This window comes from Oenanthe melanoleuca, chromosome 3 (assembly GCF_029582105.1).
Source record: "Oenanthe melanoleuca isolate GR-GAL-2019-014 chromosome 3, OMel1.0, whole genome shotgun sequence".
Taxonomy (NCBI): Eukaryota; Metazoa; Chordata; class Aves; order Passeriformes; family Muscicapidae; genus Oenanthe; species Oenanthe melanoleuca.
In genome coordinates this window covers 46,137,673-46,160,514 of record NC_079336.1, presented here as the reverse complement: position 1 = coordinate 46,160,514, position 22,842 = coordinate 46,137,673, and the positions used below count along the sequence as shown (strand labels likewise).

Here is a 22,842-nt window from a genome sequence, read left to right as displayed (position 1 = left end):
GCAATATTCTACAACTGTCATTTTGGGAAGAAAAAAGATGACTCTTTGAAAAGAAACAACCTCTCAGATTTTACCCTTCCCAAATTTTTCTGGTTGGCTGCCAAAGCAAAAGCCCCATTATCTGCCCAGCCTTAGCGCTTGGTCCTTTGCAACACCAAAAAAGTTAAAAATAAAAAAACATACTTGAAAAGCTGATGATTTATGTTTCTGGTATCTGAGGTAAAACAGGTTTGCCCCTCTCTCTTTACCAGCCATGTTTCAGCAGCAGGAAATCTCACATGCTTGTGCTCATTGCAGCTCAGTTGACAGGAAGAAAGCAAAGGAGTGGTTAAATGTAAAAGGCTACATTCATGTCAGTATGGGAAAAAAGTTTTAAGAGCTTCATATAAAAATGGAGTTGTACTGCTTAGGTGCCATGGGGAGGAAAGTAAAGCGTTAGATCCTTAAAAATATTAATCTACTTTTCAACCTCTTTCCCTCTGTTTCCTCATAGGTCTCTGACCATCATTCTGATGCTTTTAAAGCTTCTTTCAGATCTTCTCTCATTTTTGGCTTTGATCACTAGAGAGTCTTTCTCACACAGGGCTTGCTTTTATGATGCTTCGGTGTTGACACATTAATAAACTAGAACTGACTCTGTTTTAGTTGTTCTCAGTGTCATATTAAGCAGACACAGACATTTAATTATGTTTTTATTTTAGGAGATTGCCTCTAGCTCTTGTTTTAGCAAATTTTTATACCAGTTGCACCACAAAGTGAGCTCCCTGTAGCTACCACAGAACATCAGCACCAATTTATCTTCTATATCAATTTAGCTATTAAAGAAGCTCTCCAAAATCCAGTTAGCCACTTAATTTCAGACATGCACAATTTCTATTTTTAAACACTACATATGTAGAAGATAAAAACAGCATTACTAAAATAATATATATTGCAGATATCAAATTCATCCTCCTACCCTTTCTTTAATTTTTTTTTTCTCTGGGAGACAGCTTATCAGCTCCTCCAAGCTTCTTTTATACTAACTTTTATTCCACAGTCTTATAAAGGCCCCTAAGTTTTCTTTGAATGTGATTGCTGTTTGATTATTGGGAGTCAAACAGATGTTATAAATTTCTGGTGTCAACACAGACTTTCTTTATTTCAACTTGGCATATAAGAATTTCCTTCAGTTAAATGATTATCCACACATTTAATTATTTACATATACCTATTTTTACCTTGTAATCTGTATTGTTCTACTTCTGGCACCAACAGTAAGGGTATGTTTATTAAAAAGTATAGGATGCTCCAACACTTGTTAATAAACAGTGACTAACAGAAAGCCACATGATTGCTAGTTTATAAGAAAGCAGCAGAAAGGTCACAGATTTGTTATGCTGCAGCCTCCTGTTAGCCTCTCCTTAGTTGCTATTTCCTTGGAATGTCTGCATGTGCTTGACAGTAATTATCTGCCCTGTGAAACCCACAGGGCCACTGTTAAATCCCACACCTTACTCCACATTGGTAACATACTTGTCTTTAAAAATGTGTAAAAAACCAAACTATGAGCATAAAACCCAAAAACAAACCCACAGAAACCTCTTTCTGGCCATTGCAAAGTGGAACATCTCTCTTGCTACAAGAAGGATGCAGAATTTGTGAACTCCCAAGGCATTTGTTTGTAAGGTGGGATTAGTAAAGAAGAGAGTTTTTCTCTGCTTTGTCCAAAAGAGAGAATCTGACTGAACTGTTATTTCTGCACAATGTGTGACTCTGATTACATCATTCTGCTCAGGACGGAACGGGACGAGCCAGCAGCATATGGAAAGAATCACGAGCACAGATCTGCTCGGCCAAAACGCCCTTCTGGTGGGGAGTGCTCGAGGGGCCACTCAGAGATAAAATGCCAGAAAACACATCAATATCCTCTGCTCCCTCTAAAAAAAGGCAATACAGTTCAAATATAAGGAAAACTCCTTAAAAAACTCCGTAAGATTTTAGACAGTACCTAGATATCCAATCCATGGAAAAACAAGTGGTTTATTTAGCACCAGCTTTTAATTTTTACAGGTAAAACCATTAATGCTCATCTATTTAAACTAAAATATTAATGCACGTTTGCTTGCTGTTGCTAGTCTCCACAACAGAGTCATTCCCATTTTATTTTGGGTGATTGTTATAGTTAGCTGTTACCCAGTGCCCCTCTGTTTATTTTAAAATGTAAACCTACTCCAGGATGTAGCCATTAGGGATGCTCTGCTAATGAGCAGCATGCCTATCAACATGGGTTGTTATGACAAACAGCTCAGCCTCTGTTCGTTGACAGAAATAGGAACTCAGTTACTGGTGTACTTTGTTATATGACATAAAGTGACTACTTTAATAGATGAGAAAGGACCAGAGTTCTTAATTACATGCCCCTTCCATGTATATATCAATTACCAAAAGACTTTCTCATAATTGTATCCTGGGATATTGAACGATATTTGGACTATTGAGGATTCCACTAATGTAAAGAAGAAATTTAAAACATCAGTCTCCTTAATCTCCTAGCATTCTGAAACAAATAACCAGTGACATTTTAAACCATATTTCTTTTATTCAACTACTGCACTACTGCACATGATAAAAACATACATTTTATTTTCTGGTAAGGCTTAAATTTTACTTAACATTGCCAAAAAATCTAGAAGAAACACATTAAGATTAATTTCTTTTTTTTTTTTTTTCTTTTTTTTCTTTTTCATTCTAAAGCTATTTTAGAGTCAATGCCATGACAGCAGAAGTCAAAAGAAATCCAGATTATAGCTCTGAAAGAATTAAGCTGCCAATGCCAAATTAAACTTTCCAACACGTTGATGAAACTGTCAGTGATAAAGATATTTTTCCAGAAAATTTACATGCTACTTTTGGCACCCACATTACTGTGGAGGCCTAAGGGGAGAGAGGCCTGTTTTACTTACCTTACTGATATCTCTTTGGAAAAGCCCTTTTTTCCTGATGAAATAAAGAGTTCTGGCAGATGATTCTGACTCTCCTAACATGCAAGGCTCCAAAGTCAGGCAACATGAAGACTGCTCCTTCTTTCCACCCTCCTGATTAGAACACACTTGCCCTTAATTATTTAATAAGGACAATAACCATAATATATAATCCAGAATGGTATTTTTCTGAAGTCTGAGGAAAACCAAACATACCTAGATAAACTAGACAAAAAAATCCACCACTGTGACACTGCCAGAACAGCTCATATAAGAGCCACAACTCCTATTTATCATGTTTATTCTCCTAGTCTTATCCTAAGTGGAGAAGTGAGTGCAGTAACATTTTCTGGTACTTTTAAGTTGAGTTTCTTAGGAAAAACAGCTTTACATAATCTGTCTGCCCACTCCTTCAGCCTCTGAAGCCAGACTATTTGAGCAAAGGCAGACAGAGAATGGAGTACATGCCTCAGAGATGTCACATTCCTACTTTTCTGAAAACCACTGCTGGACAAGGCAGAGAGATGTGTATTGCTGCCACCACAGCTAGGGCTATAGCATAAACTCCATGCTGACAGCATTCAGACATAAGTTCTCAGGGGGGAAACAAAAATGGAAACCAGATTCATGTTTCTGCCACAGCATTTGAAGACTGGCCAGCTGGAGGTTTTACAAAGGGCAGCTTAGCCCAGCTCTATTGCTTATGTTTACAATTTCCTCCTGCACTTCCACTACTACTAAGGAACATTGCAGTCACTTTTGCAAAGCAGAGAACCCTGATTAAACCTTAATTGGTTTCTGAATGAGATGCCTACACCAGAAGGGAAAGATGGGAAAGGCATGGTATCTCTTTCACCAAGGCAATGCAAGATACTTGGTTGAGGAAAAAAAAGTAGCTGGAGGCAGGTAAATAACATCAAAGCCAAGTGGAAATGGGATATCCTTGGTTCTGATTGCTATCTGGTCAGCTGGGACAAAGGAGAGCATTATAACAAGGGACAGACCAACCACAATTAATCCAGGGCAGGAATCACAGGACATAAGGAACTTAAATAAGGTTGAGACAGAGAGTGAGATGTAGGAAACTGAAAATAACCAGACACAAACAAATTCTCCTACTCAAAATAATGCTTCCCTCTCTTTCTTATTTCATTAAAACAGATGGCCATCTGTAACTATACCCTACCCAAAACAAGTTGAGAAAGAGTGTGAACGATGAAGCTGAGGAGGAAGGTGTTGACTTTGGAGCAGTCTGTCTCCTACTGGAGATGGTCACATCCTTGAATTCACTCCTGGTAAGCTATACCCCTCTGTCAGTGTGCCAGGAGAAAGACACTGTCTCCAGAGCTAAGACTGAAGCTTTGTATTGCTATGCTTCAGTGGAAGATTTTAGAAATTACCACCACTGCTGAGACAATACTTTTCTTCCTAAATACCACGTCCTCTCTTCTGTGAGATGCAGGCAATATATATGGCCAGGGTGTCCTTTCTGTCTCCCATCACTTCTTTTGCTCTAGCTTATGTATTTCTGTGGCATTCACCATTTTAATAGTTAGTACAGGGGAGCTCGAACACTATCATGCCTTTCCAATCATGCCCATCAGGAGGGCAGAGATCCCAAGTTATGCTAGCTCAAATCCAGCATAACTCCAGTGATGGCCCATAGAAGGATAACATTCATAGGACATTACTAGTTGGTTACTAGAAGGTAAGGAATCATAGCTTGAGCAATGAATACTGCTTGAACAGCTACTGCTTCTTTTCTTGTGCTGACTTGAATCTTCACTCTCACTTCTGCTGAGCTGCTGTCAGCACAGAGCTGTAGAAGAGCAGCTGTGACAGAAGGGAGCAGTGCCCCACCCAGCTCCACCTCGCTGTCCTGGCAAAGCCCACATTCCCATCCTCTGTCTGACCTATTCACAGTGACAGCAATCCTGGACCATAGTGTGCAAGGTGCACCAAGTGGCAGCTGCTGCAGGGAGGTAGGAGAAATGTGTCTGCCCCGAGCAAAAAGAGGAGATAAATTGCAGGTGGGTATGAAAAGGAGGAGACCTTGGGGTCTCAACTCTAGAATCACTCCCACAGTGAGAACATGAGCTTCTCTCCACATAAAAAGAGTGTGGCACAGAGAAGACAGAGTAACTTGCAAGGATGACAACTCACATCCAGGGGAAGTTAATCCAGGAGGTTGTTATCAAAACACCAGTTACTCAGACAGTTCCAGTAATCAGATGGACAACTATCATGTCCTAGTATGTCTTAAGGAGCGGCCCAAGAACCATGCAGCCAAGTGAAGCTGCCACTCTAAACTAAAGCTCAGACAGATGTTAGAGCAGACTGCAGAAGCCCAAGAGTATCATATTTACCTATACCTAATTATACCTTTTTCATAGGCCCCCCCTTTCCTAAATTATTCCTAAGAATTACCCAAAAGATATGTATGAATCTGGGGGAAAACACTTTTTAAAAGTAACTCTTTTAGCACTTCTTGCCACAAACCAGATGTGAAACCCTTTCTTCTGTTTGAGAGTGGGTTTGGATAACAGGGGCTTTTTTTACAGCAAACAGGGATGTGCACAAAGGATCATTGTCCTTTCAGCACCAACTTTCAAGAAGATAAGTCCAGTGAAGGTGAAAAGCTGTGTGTCACTGCTGGTCCAGATGAATGCATTCAGCAAGTTAGTCACTGTTAAAATGAATATTAGTACAACTGACATAATTTAAGCAATTCACTCATCCACTCACTCCTCCAACTGTAAGCAGCTTATAGAGTAAGAATAACTTAAAAAAGGCCAACTTAAAAAAAAAAGACAAAAATCTACCAACTAGGCTGAGCCGCCATCCTCTCCATGTAATCCTTGGCCATGTTGATGGCCTCCATGTTTTCAGGGAAGAGCACACAGAACATTGCCAGGGCCCCAAGGTTGTTGCCATAAATTTCATTCCAGCGAGCGCTGAACTCCTTTGGGTCCCAGGGAGGAAGGTACTCCAGGGGATTCGACAGCATGGTTTGCACTGCTTCAATCAGACGAGCTGCAATGTGCTGGTGCGTGGTGCTGGCCTGGAGCCGCAGCGTCTCCACGTCCCCCTTGGAGAAGTAGAGCATGGGGTAGCTGTCATAGTTGGCATTGACAAAAGGAACCATCGTGTCTTGGTCCTCCCTGGCGCTGCAGGCAAAGGCAAAGCAGACCGCGTGTATGAAAAACACACTTGGGGCTCCCCGCGTGTGAGTCCTCATTGTGGCATCAGATCTCCAGGTCTCAGTGGCAGCCAAACCATCTTTGAAATGTCCTGTGGTAGATGGACAGGAAAGACTGAGTTAGGAAATGAATCTGAGACACTATCATTCAGGAGCCTCTCAAGGAAATATGATTCCATCTAAAGAACCCCATGTATCCTCCAGGTGACTTTCAAATAATTTCTACTTGAATACTTCAGATGAAACATCTGCTGAGCAATTCATCCAAGAGAAAAAGCAGTGCACTTTGAAGAAAGCCCCTTCCTTCCCACACCTTTCCCTCTGGTAGCTGATACCAACTGAATGGACACAACAAAGCTCTTGTACTCGAGATTTTAAATAATTGCAATGGTGCTTAATATGGAGCAGTGCTGACTGTACTGGCAAGCGGAGAAGGGCGGGAAGGAAGGAGGAAGGGGGAGAGCCAGGGAGCTGGCAGCAGCCAAGCCTGTGTGCTGCCTTGGCTGATGTTAGCAGCTGGAGAGAGCGAAAGATGAGGAATGCTGGAGGTTTGTGCCGGGGTCACTTTATACAGGGCTTAAGGCCCTGGGTTCTGACACGTCCTCATTTTAAAAAAAGAAAAAAAGAGAGCAAGTCAGGAATCAAAAACGGGAAACAGTAAGTGGCAGAGTCTTAAAAAAACAGCTCAAATACTTTGCCTTCCAGGCATTTAGGGGTTTGTATTATTAGTATTTTTTTCCAAGGGGCTTTCCATTTTACATGTGGAGATTTACTGCCAGTTACCAAGAAGGCTGAACACCAAATTAAAATGAATATTCTTCTACATACATTACTTCTTGAAATGCACTCAAATGGGAAGTCTATGTAGAGGCAAATGCAATTTAAACATAGTAAGTTACTTTGTAGAAATTACCAACTATCTGGCCTAAAGTCACAGATAAAACATGGCCAAGATCCCCCTGAGGAAAGCCAGCAAATTCCTAGAATTCTTACGAGGGAAAAGGTTACGGAAAGCAGACTCAAGTGAGACAGTTTTATGTAAATAATGAACAGTAGTTTTCAATTATTAAAAGGAGAAATAGAAGGAAAGAAAACCTAAAAACAGATACATTTTTTTTTCTCCTGTGGAAAACCCGTTTCATAGGATTCAGTCATAAAACTTGTAGGAAGTTAAAGTACAAAGCAACCTTTTACTTCTCCCCACAGGTCCTATTCCATAGCCAAGATTTTCTAATAGAAACTGAGGCTGCTAAAACCTTATTTAGAGACCCACATCCTGTTTCAACAAAGTCATTAATATGAGAAAACTTTGACAGACAAGGACACTTCATGACTACTGGGTGCCCAGACCCTCTAGATTTTTGTGCTCAGATCCTAAAATTAATTTGTGAGCAAACGGCCAAAGAAATACATAATTTCTTGTGAATTCCTACCTAGGGCACAAATAATATTATACCATGTAACTGCTTAAATTTATCTATTACAGTGAGCAGCATAATTGTTTAAACAGAGCATAATGGAAGATGACATTTTCATACTATTTTAATGTATTTTGCGAGTACATTTTGCCCTGTTTTGGATGTAAACCAATTGTTACAGGATACATTATCACAGGCTGGTTTATTTGGTAACACTTTAGCTATATCATTGTCTCTCACCACATACACACATGCAAAAAGACACGTGCACCATAGTTTATCCAAATCTACTCAAATTATACTCAAAACTACTTGTATTCTTCTCTATGTTGAAGGAAACTATACAACAGTATGTTTTGACAGGAAGGAGGTAAAAACTAGACAAAGCAATACATGATGTAATTTATTTAATTGATGAAAAAAACGCTTTGTCATTATAATAAAAATCCCCAATACAGATTTTTTTAAAGCCTCTGTGATCCTTTAGAACTGTGGGCAGAGGAAAGGATCTAAAAAATAGCCCCAAAAAAGCTAAAAATACTTGTCACTTTTCTGTGTTAATCATTTATTGAAAATATTTCCTGGCTCACACAAGCAGAAAAAAATCCCAGCTAGCAGTAAGACTTCGTGCATTCTTTCCTTTGGTTTGATTTCTGTAAGTACTTCTGCACATCAGTGAAAATTAAGAACATGCATAAATTTAGAGATGGTTTTAAGAGTTCCCTCAATTAAGTTATTTCTGACCAACGATTAGGGAATATACAGTAAGGTTTCCCAGAACTCCTTTGCAAACCTGAACACACATTTCCCAGCATTACACCATCATCAAACACAACTAGGGTTGCCAAAAAGTCATAGTCTGTACTCTTAAGTATTCAGTAGCCTCCCACATTTTCACCCTTCATTCATGTGCATGTTTCACTGAGAAAGTAAACCCTTTTTTCTCCTTTGCACCATCTTGTTTAGGCTTACAACAGAATAACTGGAAAATCAACCTATTGTATATTTACTCAGAGTCTGGATCTGGAAAAAAGTCAATAGGCAGTGACAAAAGCAGGAGTACAGAATCATTTATTCTTGGTTAAATTATAGTGACACTTCCTATGATATGAAGACAATACCTCACAGCAGCCATGACTCACTAAGGACAGTGAGCCCTGTCCCATAACTTTGCACACCTTCCTTTCCACACAATTATCAGCATTGATTTTAATTTTCATTGATTATCAGCATAGCTTAGGTGAAGCTGGATCTGTGCAAATAACTGTCCAGCTTACCAAATGTGCATGAACCTTTTACAAGTTTGTCTGATACAAAAGATTTGAAAGAATTGGAGTCTGACCTTCTGATCATTTAATGTGCACTCACAATACCATTTTTTAAAGCTAAGGGAATTTCTTACTCTCATATTACACTGCATCATTACCAACCACATCTTCCAAGAAAAATTTTACCAAGCAACTCAAACTTTTCTGAAAATGAGGGGTTTTATTCAGTTAGGAAACCATGATCTGATAAAGTATTAAAAATTAAAAGGAGAATGAAGGATGCTTGGCCATGGAAGAAAATGCTATTATACAGTATGGTTTGAAAAAATTGTCATTTACTTCTAGACTGAAAGAGAATTTTGCATGATTTCCACTTCACTGCCAGCAGAAACAAAGAGTTAAAACCATAAAGTATTCCTTAAAAAAACGCCCAAAACAGATTAAATCTTAACAATTTTAGTTCTCCCCATCTGCATCAACTGGTAGATGATCAGCTGTAGAGAAAAAAAAAAGTATTGTAAAACTAAAACCACTAACTAACTAAACTAAACATTGGTTTATACAGATAACTTTACCAAATAAACTATTTAAAAGAAAAGATAGGCCCATTAACTTCTGCCACATGTGTAGAGAAATGTCACTTCATCAGTGAGAGCAGAGGAGTGAGAGAGGGGCAGAGGAGGAAGGAGAGGAAATGATGGTGCTGTTGGGATCACCAGCTTGCACAACTGTCCTTGAAGCAATCTGACCTTCTTGTGAGTGATTAAAAAGTAAAAGCAGGTAAGGAACTGTGGTTTTCTGTAGTATCAGTTCTGAAGAGCTGCTCTGCTTTGTAGCTGCTTTTTCCTGGGACCAAACTTGTATCGCTTCTTAAAAAGCAGAAGTTGCAAGTGTCTCTGCTGTCATCTTCCATGCCTGCCATGTCCCATCTCTGACATGGGCACCTCGTCAGCACTTACAGTCAGGAACAAAAAAAGTGGGATTTCGGGTGACTGAAGCTTCCAAGAACTGGAGGTGTTACAACACCACAGATTACTCAGGTTTCTGAATAAAAGATTTCACCAGAGCCCAGGGCTGGGACACGAACACATCAGACTCTCTGTCTTCTTTTGGGAAGCTACTATTTTCCACAAAGGCTACAGTTCTCATTATTGTTACCTGAGATATCTGAGAAACAAATGTTTGCCTAAGAAACGTCTTAAAACATTTAAAGGAAAATCTGTTCTACCATACTGACGAAAATCAAATCTTGAGGTTTTACCTTAGAAAATGACCTCTGAGTCAGCATGGACTTAAATTTCATAATTTCTTTGCACTTCATAAATGATTGACAGTGAAAATGAATTTTTTTTTACTTAATTTTTTTCAATGCTTGTAATATTGTAACATGCAGTTTGATTTTGAACAACAGTGTCACTACAGTTTTGTCTCAAATTACATTACAATAACTGGTATTAAAACAAACATAAGCAATTTTAGAACCCAGCACTAAAACAGGTAAGAAAGTCATAGATATTTTGACAAGAAATGGTCAACCACCAGAAACAGCTGCTGTCCTACCAAAACTGTGAAATTTATAGGTAACATTGGAATGAGATGTGTGTGGAATATTATTCCATTAAATGGAGAGGGATGTGCAACTCTTTGTTCCAATGCTGACAACTGCCAAAATGTAACACAAGAAGCAGTAGGTTAGATCACAGCAGAGAAAAGCAAACTTCTGTAGAATCTCTTTTTTTTTTGGCACTTTGTCCAAATATCTGAAATATCTTTTCACACACATTGCAATTGACTTTGTTGCTGATGAGAGGAGCAGAATCTATAACACGGAATAGATCAGTTGGAAATTTTGGTAACCTTATATAATGGTAGCATTCTAAAATCATGACAGTTACATCAGCTGAAGGGCTGTTTTGTTCAATAGTCACTTTTACCACCAATATAAATATTTTGCAAACATATTTAAAATTGGGAGAGAAATTTAGTCTTCTAACTGAATCCAGTGATATTCCAGTACTAAAAAATGCAGGGTAAGTCCATGGAAACAGAGAGGTGAAAGGGTCAATGGAGACTAATTCCTATATATATATATATATATAGTCATTTGGTCCCAGAGAACCATATCCAGTACAGTGTAATTAGGAGCATGATGAGCAGAACCAATAAAATTATAAGCTGTAAGCTTATCTTTGTGCTGTAATAATCACAATAAATCTATTGACTGAAGCCCCAAGCTGTATAGCTTCTACATCTACAAGCAGTAGTACTGCTGAGACCCTTTCAAAGCTGTGGGGCAGGACACCAGGGTGGGGAACTCCTACATCCCAAGAGTAAGGAGCAGTCAGGAGTCCCTCACCAACCTTTTGGTTGGTGAACTAAAACCAGTGACTATCTGGGTCTCCAATAAAAATACTGGGAAGGTGTAAAAATCACTGCTTAAAACTTGAAAAATACCTATTACGACCTTAACCACCAGGGGACATTACTTCATTTCTTCCTCTGGCTTTTCCACTATGAAAAACACGTTACAATTATATAATTTCAAAGGTACTTCAAAACTTAAATGCTGAAATCCCAAATATAATTCAGAATTACATCTGCCATAAATAAAGTCCAGCTCAGGTACCCAGGTGTTAGTATTGCACTTGTTCTGAAATGATCTGAAATAACTTGAAAGCAGTTTTGTGTCAACTTTCATGTCTGACTAACAGCTGTGCTATGAAAATCCTAATGGCAACCAGAAACAGCCAGTTCCTATAGGGATTATCAGTATATGCCATCATGTCAGCAGTCAAGATTTAAACTTGTGTCTGTCCTTTGATCTAACACAAAATTAAATGGATCTGTGTAAAGCAGTACCCAGCCGTGTCAGACCATAATTCCAGGAGAATGGAGGGTTGCATTCATTCTCCACCATTCTACAGGTAGGACAGCAACTGCAAAATATTTTTGTAAGCTCACAGTAGGATGTGCAAGACATCTGTGAGGGAAGTTTCATCTGTTAATTCCTTAAAGTTAAAAGCTTATTTGTCTATTTTATCACTGTATATATAAATTAACAGGGCATACACACACACACACTGAATGCATAACCTTTTCTCTACCTCAAGAGAAAGAATTTAAATCACCTGCATGTCCAAACCATAATCTGAGAATTTAGAATTTCCTTCTATTTTGCAATTTATCCTCCTGTAAAAATGCTTTCTTGATAATTTTCTGGTTGCGCTAACACTAGTATTTCTAGCCCTTACTGGAATCTTTTATTCCATACCTCTCTGTAGAATGAGTAATGAAATAATTTTGGTATCTAGAATCCTGCAGATGATCATTCCCAACCAGTACAGACATGCCTGTTAAGGCATCCATATTTAGTGAATGAAAGCCCAATCACTTTTACCACTGAAGGCTTAAAACTAGAAGTTACCAGAGAAAGATTCCTTCTAGAACACCAGCACTGTATCCTGTGCTAACATAATTTCAAAAGGCCATTTCAAGAAATAAAATTAGGTTTTGTTTTTTACTTCAGAAGTGTTTTCACAGATGTTAACACTATAGGAAAGCAGTTTGAAAACTTTCATCTAGGCCAAAAGGATATACTCCCTACCTTTGTCTGCTCCCAGAAGTCACACAAACCACTCATCCACGTGTTACACTTTTACAGTATGTAGGACACCTCTGGTGTTTAGGACTGTGATAGAAATAGGCACTTCAGAAACACAGAACAGAGGCTGCTGCACAATCCAGGAGGTGAAACAATATTCAGCAGATGCTGAGAAGTTACTTGTCTTCCTGGCCCTCACAGGGACCCACTCGGGGTCAGGAAAGCTGTGAACGGGTATTAGGAATGATATTTAGGGTTTCCTCTGAGAGAGCCGCAGCCCTAAGGCACAACCACCCGCCACAAGAAGGGAGCAAGGGAACAGAAATGCCTGGGGCAGACTGGAGCCTCTGTGTGGATCCAATGGTACAGTCATGGAGCACAGGAGGAACTGGAAAAACTTCACATGGCGATGGCAACGCCCAGGAGGCACAAATAAAAAGACAAGAAAAAATAATCATACATGCAAAAGGGGAAAGGCAATTTACTGCTGCCAGAACTCCTGCTTGTGCCTAATGTGCCTCAGGGAATTGCATGCCATCCATCTTCCCTCACTTCTGAGGAGGCTGATTACAACACCAGAAACTTCTGATACCAAAACAAGTGTGTTCATTTCAGACTTTAACTTTTATCCTCTTTCTAACTAACACTACTTTGCTGGCCTTGACCTTTACTCTTCCAAATACTTGTAAATGTTTTAAGTCCCCTCCTTTGTTGTTCTTGATTATGCATAATTAACAGTTTTAATAGTCTCAGCTTATTATTTTAATTGTCCTTCATTCAATTGTCTTCAAGATATTGTAAACAAATGATGTGATGCTGCTAGAGTTTTACAAAGGCAGTTCTCACTCTCTGTGTCTCTATCTACAAACTTCAGTAGCAGAAGACAGCAAATCTTTTTATTTGTAAAGCATTACCACAGGACTTCATATTAATAGACAGGAACTCTAAAATGCATCATATCCCTCAGTTGCTATGGGATCAAAACTAATTTTAAGTGTTTCCATTTCCTGTTTATTACTCAGTGTTGCACACAAAACTCTATTAAAATTTTATTGTTATTTTCATTGTGATGGTTTTGGCTAGGGTAGAGTTAATTTTCTTCATAGTAGCTGGTACAAGGCTACGTTCTGGATTTGTGCTGGAAACAGTGTTGATAATTTCGGGATGTTTTAGTTACTGCTGAGCAACATTTATACAGTCCAGAACTTTTCTGCCTCTCCCCCCACCCCACCAGCAAGGGGGCTGAGGATGCACAAGGAGCTGCTAGGGGACAGTCGGGACAGCTGATCCCAACTGACCAGAGGGATATTCCATAACATATGATATCATGCTCAGCATACACTATTGGGAAAGAAGAAGAAACAGAGATGTGTTCAGAGTTGTGGCATTTGTCCTCCCAAGTAACTATTACTTGTGACAGAGCCGTGCTCTCCTGGGGATGCCTGAACACCTGCCTGCCCATGGGAAGGGCTGAACAAATTCTCTGGTTTGTGTGGCTTTTGTCTATTAAACTGACTGTATCTCATCCCACAAGTGTTCTCTCTTTGATTCTTGTAATTCTCTTCCTCATCCCACTGAAGAGAGTAAACAAGTGGTTGCAAGGCTGAATTGCCAGCTGGGATAAAACCATGACAATCACATATATTAAATTATTGTGACAGCATACAGGAGCACCAGCAAAGTCCAAAGATGCTGATGCTAGTCAATTTATGAACCTAAGAAGTTTGTAATCTAAGCAGTTTAAACCAACACTTGCTTTTATATTAACACAGATAGTCTCAGAGTCTGAGTATGCAGACCCCAAACGTGTTCTCACACAGAAGAACCACTGGTTCATTTGTTACAGGATAAGTGTCACTGTGTTCCTAGACCTAAATTGTACCACACTATCTGGCAGCTGCATCTCTCTGAAGATGAGTGTGCTGTTCATTATTATTGATACAATTCTGCTGTTACCTCTGCTGCTATCTCATTATCTAGGGTTCCTCCACAGAGAGACAAGAGCATATAGCTCCTCTTTTCCCTCCATAGATGCAATATACATGTGCCCAGATGCAACTGCTTTTTTCAAGGTAAAAACTTGGACAGACAAAATGTATTGCCCTGTAGTTTGCTCAGCGTTATTACTGTCCTCAGTGCTCCCCAGAATACTCTTAACAAAAACCTTGAAAAAAGTGGTCATTACATTTTCAAGGACAGAAGCCTCAACTGTAGATGGAGTTAAATGGCTACTTTATTCCTGAAAAATGTGGCTACTCAGAGTGTGTATGAGCAATCTGTGAGCAGGTGTCAACACAACCATTAAATTGTAGGTTAATTTTGAAATTTAGAATCTTATGATCTCATTTCTGACTGTAAGTTGTGCAGGCATGGCTCTCGTAGCAGAACTGAAACTGGACAGATCATTTTGGTAAAAACTATGATGAACCATTATTGCAAGGATATGATTAAAAAGAACATGACACCCACAGAAATATATTTTCAAAATAACTTTAACAATTCTAGACAGCCACTTGATTAGAAGGCTGAAGAAGGCATACCAGGTTTATATAAAATGTTCAGCATTTTTAATATTTCTGATTTAAAAAACCCACAAAACAAAAGGATCAACCAGACCAACCATGATAAAATAACTTTTACGCTAAAATTACATTTCTCTTGTACTGAGATACAACACCTACCAAAGTCAAATGACCAGGGTCCCTACAATCCTTTGCTCACACTAAACAGTGCTACTGCTGATTCCTCCTGTATACCCTGAGTCAAAGCAAGGGGAAAAACAGAAAGAAAGACCAAACAAAGGTAATTTCAGACTGTGTACATAATAATCACATTGTGTCTGTGCTACCACACCTGACCATGTCCCAAGAGTGGATGAAACCATCATGCCAGCACCTGATGTGAGAAAACATTTCCAGTACTCTGTCCTTCATGTGATTCCAAAAAATGACCAGATCCCTTTGGTCAGCTCTCCTGGTGGCATTTGCTAAATTTCTTTTTTCCTAGCAGGCTTCTCTGCCCATTTCTCATCCTGAGTATATAGCTGAATCTGCTCAAAGTGCAGTGCACAAGGGTTTGAGGGTTTAATAAGGCAGCACTATCCCAACTGGGCTTAGCTGGGCTAAGAGACATCAGTACAAAGTTTACCCATATAAACAGAACACTGGCTCAAAGGGAGTCAAATGCAGAATCTATTGAATTATTTATAGTAAGTATGTGGCTATAGTGTTGAACGCAAACTGGCACCATGATTTAAGAGATTTAGGAGAATACAGTGCTGTAAGTACGCTCTTTGATCTACCTCAGCTGAATGGAGACAGCAAAGAAGGTGAGAACAGCCAGGACAAACTTGCTCCTGAGACGTCATATTTACCAATTAAATACAATTTGCTGGGAAAAAGTCATAACCTCTTTCACTTACCACACACTTGGATTACCAAGTCTAAACAAGAAAACAATCATTACAAAAAATTGGTTTTTTCTTCATTTTTTAATTCCTTCAGTGCCCCTCCTCCCCCTCAAAGGGCTTTATTTCTTGCAAAATATCCAGGAACAATAGCAATAGTAACTAGATTTATTTGTGCTCATTGCTATAGTATGCTGTGGGTGCCAGATGTGCGAGTTTCCATACACAAGCCGAAGAATGTGACTGAATTTTAGTTAAATGCAATCACTTGTGAGAGAAGGGACACTTCAGTTTTATGGACATTCGCCTCCTCATTTAACCCAAGTTTTCACTGCTCAGACTGCTGGGTACTGATAGATGTGATCATTTCTCTACTAAGATATAAACTTCCTATGTTTATTCACACAACAGCTGCCCAGTGATATGAACGACTTTTTACCACCACTGATCTGATCTAGGTTTTATTTGAATTCAACTTTAAAAAAGCTTATGTACTTTGTGTCATTGTCCTTAAGGAAAAGAAATGGTACACACAGAACCCAAGAGCCTTTAAAAAGTACCAAACCCAAGATGTCACTCTAAAACCTGCTTTCAGTTATTCATTTTTACTGATAACTGTATGCAACCTATAAAAATCACATCTAGCAGTTGACCAGGTAATAAAACGTACTTTCATCTCCATTGTAGTGCAGATAATTACTCAATATCTACTTACAATAACTAATATACACTGCAATAAAAACTGGGTTTGCCTAGGCCACCCAAAATCTATCACTTTTACCATAGGCAATCAGCGGCGTTTCTTTCTTGCAACATTCTTTATAACCAAAGAACAGGTTGTAAAGGAGACTGTATATTGATGTGCAGTGGAAAATCAGCGCCAAGTGTCTTCTGAGGTCAGTGTTCACAGTAGAGAATACAGATGTTTATAAACTATTCTCATATCTTTCACTTTTATTAAGTGCACTCAGGTGTTTCTCATGGCAATTCAAAATCATGCAAAACATCACAGTACTTCAAACAAAGCAACAAAGGCAAGCTCTTGCTTTGATAACAAGAAAATGACACTCTTTTAAAGTCCCAGTAGCTCTGCTCCATTAAAATACATTGTAGTTAGTATATTTCGGTTTCACGTCTCAGTGAAGTTTACCAAGAGTCAAGACAATGCCAATCCAAAACTGCTACTTTGTTGACTTCCCCTAAAAACTTAACTAATTCAGGTCACTTAAAAAACACATATAAGTGATAAGACACAGTAAGGAAACTCTTAGTTGAAGTAATACTTAGCACTTCTGTAGAATGATGTACCCAAGGATCTACAAGTAGTCATGAAACTAATTAATTAATTAAACTTCTCAACACCCCTGTGAAGCAAGCAAGCACATTTATCTGTTTTATGAGGAAGAAAACAGAGCCATGGAGAGGTGGAGTGACTTGCCCAAGGGTACCCAGTTAGAGTCTTTCAGAATAATAAACAGCATCTCAATTATAGACTCCCACTGTTGCCCTTCAGCTGAATTGTTCCTTTTTTGAAATACTGCAGTGAGTTATAATAATAGTTGGCATGATAAACATAATGTGGCAATATTTAGGCTGAGATTTTCTTTGTCTTTGTTTAGACTTTATTAAAATTTTAGTGTTTTTTAAATTGCAGTTGATCTTCTTAGTGTGACCAAAAAATCTCCTCCAGGGTTGAGCAATATTTCTTGTATTTTATTCACAGTTGTGACTACTTTTTATGTTGCCATTGCTTACAGCCAAAACCCAAGCCAGCCCGACTCGAAAACACAGGAAAAAGTCACAGTTTTATATTGCTTCAAGAGGGAGTGACAGAAGAACAGAGAGGGTGATTACTTTCATTCATACCAAATTGAATTTTAAGAGTTGGCATGAGACACACCAAGTGATGATGCACTGCTTTCATGCAATACTAGCTATAGGAATTGCAACTCCTTGCCTGGGGCTGAGAAGACTGAGCTTCCCGAGTTGACAGCTCTGGTCCCGGGTCACTTAAAACTTTCCCAATTTAAAAAAGAAGAAATAAAAATAAATATATAAAGAAAGAAAGAATTGGCAGGAAATTGCATCGGGCGAGTCGCTCTGCTCCTGTCCCTCAGCTTGCCTAGGTGCAAGACAAGGATGCTGCTGCTTACCTTTCAGGCGCGCATGTTTGGAGGCAGAACTCGGCAGCGGAAGGCTCGGGGGCTGCGGCGGCCGCGGCGCTGCGGAGGAGCGGAGCTGTTACCCACGGCGCCCACAGGTGAAGCTCGGCGCGGAAAGCGCCACGTCCCCCGCTCGCACCCACCTCCCCCGGGCCGCCGGGGCCCGTCCCGCGGCTCCCCGACGGCGGCTCGGCTCCGGGAAAAGCCCGTGCCCGCCCGGGGGCTGCTCCCCGCGGGACGCCGGCCCCGCTCCCGCCGCCCGGCACCGGGAGCCGCTCCCGCCGCCCGGCCTGGGCACGCAGGCAGCGCTCGGGCCGGCCGCCCCTCCCGAGCCGGGCCCCCGCCCCGCCGCCAGCGCCAGGAGCGGGATGGAGCGGCGGGATGGAGCGGCGGGATGGAGCGGCGGGAGCGCCGCCCGCCCCGCACGGGCACTCACCGCCCGCGGCCCCTGCCCGGCGCCGGCCGCCTCTCGCCTGCCAGAAAGTTTCTCCTCCGCAGCCCCGGGGGATGAGCGGGGAGGGGGGTGCGGGTGCGTTTTTCAAGGCAGGAAGAAAGCGGCTCCCCCCCGCTCCCGCTCCACCTCCCGCTTCCCCGCCCTCCTTCCGTACCTCTCCCCGTCCTCCTGCTCCTCCCCGCCGGCCCCTCACGCCATGGCGGCTCCGCTCGCTCCGGCCCGGGCTCCCCTCGCTCCCTGCGTGCCCTGTGTTTGTTTATCCCTGGCGCTCGCACGGCTTTTCCTCCCCCGCCCGCTCCTGCCCGGCTCGAACTTCACGGAAATGCCCCAATTCTCCCTTTTAGCGTTCCTCCGCAGGGAACGTTTTGGTTCCAACGCCGGAGTGTTGGCTCGGGATTCCCTGGAGCGGGCAGGGTGGCTGTGGAGGTGACAGCATCCCGGGTGTCCCATTCATATCCATTGTCCATCCCTGGTGCTGTCACCAGACTGTGTGACAGGAATAGGATCTCCCACCCAAAAGTCCCCTCAAGCCAGCAAAAAAACAAAAAGCCGATTTGTCAATCTGCTCTTTAAGTATGGTGTGGCTACTTACATAAACGTTTCCAATGTAAAAGAAGAAAAAAATAAAAGTGAAATACCGTGACTGCTCCAGTCAGCCATCCTGACATTTTTCGCAGCCACACAATTGAACATATTTCAGAAAGTAATATAAAAGAGGATAAAATAAATGATCCTTTGGAACATTCTTTTTTCCTTCTCAGTCACTAAAGCCAAGACAAAGTTCGAAGTGAATTCCGAGTGTTTGTTGGGTTTTGAAAGCCGTGCATATTTTGTTGACTACGTAATGAAAATAAAAATATTTATATGTGATAGATCAGGATGGTCTCCAATTACATGAAGCTTACGTCTTACAAAGTGTATTCCTCATTTTAGTAATGTGTTTACTGATACTGAATCAGTCAGCAGGCTCCTAAGTGCTCAGTTCCCTATTCTAAAATGCAAAACCTATATTTTCTGAGGATCGTTTTAAACAGATTCATTGTGCTTTAAAGTGTGATTTCCTGCTGTTCTATCAGGACTAATAAACTTGTGGAAGTTAGACAAAACCAGAAACTATGAATTTCCCTTCACCCTTCCATTCCTGTTGTATTTCTCAGCAATACCTATTGACAATCTCAGCCTTAAAGAGCAGAGACCCACACGTTATTGCTGCAATCTCCAAGTGCAATGCCAGAACCTGGAATGAAGCCTTGCTTTTTTACCAGTAATGACATGCCTAGAAGCACGAACTGCTTCAGTTTCAGTCATGCAAACACTAAATTAACCATTAGAAGATATCTTTCTGAACACCTATTTGAATGGTATTAGGATCTACTGAATTGATATTAGAGTTGTAAAATATCTATGTTGTGATACAATTCATCATGTGAAGAGTTGCAGACCTCATAGTCAGACCAGATGTGGCAGATAGGCTGATTCTACTGGAATTTCTAAAATTACCAGAGTGCCTAAAGGGATCAGGAGGAAGGTGTTTAAGTACTTGTCACATGTCTGCATCATTAGGTATGTAAATATATTAAATACCTGACTCTTAGTTAAATGAAATTAGCCCTTAAAATTCTGAAAAGCATAATGTCTGAATGGCTTTTGAAATCCTGCCCTTGGTCTGTGCATGGATCTCTCTATATTATAGAAAAACTGCCCAGTGCTGCCTTGTGATCACAAATTCAAGGCACACCATGGACCCCTTATAGTGTGGGCTCTTGGCTTCCAGACTCATAAGGGATGAGATTGGATGTGCTGCTGGGATCTTGCTCTGGTGCACAGTTACAACGAGGTGGAGATACCAACAGGGTGGAGAGCCACAAATCCTCTCTGCCACATATCCTCTTGTGTAAAACGGGGCTAGTTTTACTTCCCAGTAACTCAGAGTGTTTGTCAGGCTAAATAGATAAATTAACATTTATAGGATGATTCAGTGATATCTAAGAGAGGCAAGATTCATTTCAGCATTGCCACTGGTAATTTTGAAATGAAAATGTATTGTTTAAGACCGAAGAAGTTAGCCTCAGGAACAGAAGATGAAGATTGCCTTCAGCTAAGTAAAAGCTGCTAAAAAGAAGATAATAATCTCTTAAGCTCATCCTCTGAAAACAGTATGTAAATTACAGTAAGAGAAATTTAGACTAGCTAGGATAAAAAAAAAAAAGTATTTGTAAGAGTAAATAAAGGAGAAGTGAACAGCACCGCTCTCCCTGGAGGCTTTTTAAGTGCAAGTTGAACATATATTTGACAAGAACTGTTCAGATCTAGAAAGTCTGATGAATATTGCCTCAGAGCAAGGGGTGGACCAGATGACCTGTCAAGGTCCTGTTTTGTGTGATTATGTTCAAAATGCTACTTGCACAGGCAAGATCATGGACTGTCTTTGATCATCTTCTGCCCTTCATTTCTTTAGCCATGGGTATAACCTCTTGCTGAGGTTGAGTTTTTCTCAGTGGTTTGCTGGCCTTGCTGCATGCCAGTGAATTCAGCGCTGACAGCAAGAAGTAAACAATTAAACAATGAAACAATGTCAATTTGGAGCAGCAACTTTGGGTGGGATCCATCTAACCTCTGAACGTGTCATGTACCTTTGTTCTGTACTTGACTGGTAACTACCTCTGATCTAGTCACGTTAAACTCTGTTTATAGCACTGCAGAGAAAAATAAATTCTTTTACAGCAGAATTCATCTGACCTGTTTTAGATGTCTTCATTAGGATGTGATGAATCATGTCCCTGGGCTATCTGTTCTTGCCACCAACCATAAAGTAGGTTTAAATGACTGACTCAGTAACATACAATCTTTTATTTTCCATTCCTCCGGTGCTTCTGTCCCTGAAATCTCTCATTCCCTCTCTCCTTTCAAGTACTGAACTCCTAGTTTATTTGTACCCTTTTCCGCCATTATTTTAAAATTTAATTTTATTTTATTGGAAAAGTCGCACTGAGGTTAATAGTTTTTGTAGCTGTCATTTCCCTAAGTTGCATCATGTGACACTGAAACATACAGCAACCTGACCTTTTGGGTGGCACTGCTCCAGAATGGATTTAGGAAAGGAGCTAAATTTGCCTATTGGAACTAAGACCATTGACTTGGCCAGTTGTGCAGTCTGTTTCATGGAAATTGTTTGAAAACTGTTCAGGTCAGACACTGTTCTACATCACATGCTCATTATTTTTCCTAGGTGTTTATGGCAAACCACATTACATGCAATGTCTGGTGTCTGTGGGACTGAGCCAAACATATGTGGGAAATGCTGCTCTTATCCAACAATGGCAAATTTTTAGGTCGCGCTCAGAGAAATCACTGTGCACCTAAGTACAGTGCATGTCTTGAAAATGTCTGTGGCATCACAGACACTGTGCACAGCCACCTCTTGGTAGCATCTATCCTTTCTTCTTTGAGAAGGAAAAGCTGCCAAGAAAGCCCAGTAGTTATCTGGCTTGCAGGGGAGGGAAACACACCTTATTTTCCTGCTGCATTGGCAAGCTGGATCACGAGGATGTGAAGAGGGAACAAACCTGGTTGCCTCAGCAGGACAGCAAGAAACAAAGGCAGCAAGGCCACATGGAGCAAGTGATGTAGGGCTCATTCTGGGGCAGACACCAAGTGTCTGCTGATGCTTCATACATTTAAAAACCTTTGGTTGCCACTTTTTGGAGTTTGGATGTTTGGAGTTTGTTTCTCTTCCTAGCTGACTGAAGATGTTAGCCTAAAGAGGGAAGCTGTATATCATTCTACCTCTTCCACATATGCAGCCTTGGCCATCCTTTTCTTTCTTCCTGCCCAGTCTAGGCAACAGCATTTTTTTCTTCTTTGGATTTTCCTCTGTGTGCTTGAGTTGTTTTTTATTTATCTTCTTATGCTTGTTTGATTGATTTTGTTTGTTTTGGTTTGGGTTTTTTTATTGTTTTAAGTACCCGCCTCTCATTAAAGACCCCTGTGTTCTCTGCGTGATCTGTTGGTCTCTAATTTCCATGTAAGAAACACTTCTAACAGCTGCCATTAAGAGACAAAACACTTCAAATGAAAAGAGAAACAAAAAACTCTCCATATTTTTTCAGTAATTCTTCAAAACAATTGATTTGGTTATGACCATAACCCTTGGGGTTTTTTTGCCTTTTGTGATGATTTCTGATCTTAGTGCTATGAGCTGAAACCTGAAGGACAGGAACACTAGGCCAGTCTCTCCTTGTAGCTGACCTGCAGAACTGCAAATCTGGATACTTGCATATTGCTCACCCTGCCCTCCTTGATCTGAGATGCTCTGCCCAACTCTTCTCCTTGGACTTTATTAGAGCCACATAAATGCAGCTTTAATTTAAA

The 22,842-nt window shown here is 40.5% G+C and overlaps 1 protein-coding gene across 3 annotated transcripts in view; it reads right to left on the bottom strand.

The window, feature by feature from the left end:
* The window catches only part of DSE (dermatan sulfate epimerase), a 34,129-nt gene extending 15,568 nt beyond the window's left edge, over positions 1 to 18,561 (bottom strand). The window contains exons 1-3 of one of the 3 annotated variants that reach the window (XM_056487415.1): positions 18,454 to 18,561; positions 18,009 to 18,068; positions 5,786 to 6,254 (exon numbers count right to left, since the gene is read on the bottom strand). In XM_056487415.1, coding sequence (XP_056343390.1) covers positions 5,786 to 6,201 — 416 coding nt within the window. In that variant the 5' untranslated portion in view covers positions 6,202 to 6,254; positions 18,009 to 18,068; positions 18,454 to 18,561. Of the gene's footprint in view, positions 1 to 5,785; positions 6,255 to 18,008; positions 18,069 to 18,453 lie in introns of those variants that run through there. The other 2 variants (XM_056487413.1, XM_056487416.1) reach the window with 2 other exon arrangements.
* Between the last annotated feature and the right edge of the window lie 4,281 nt (positions 18,562 to 22,842).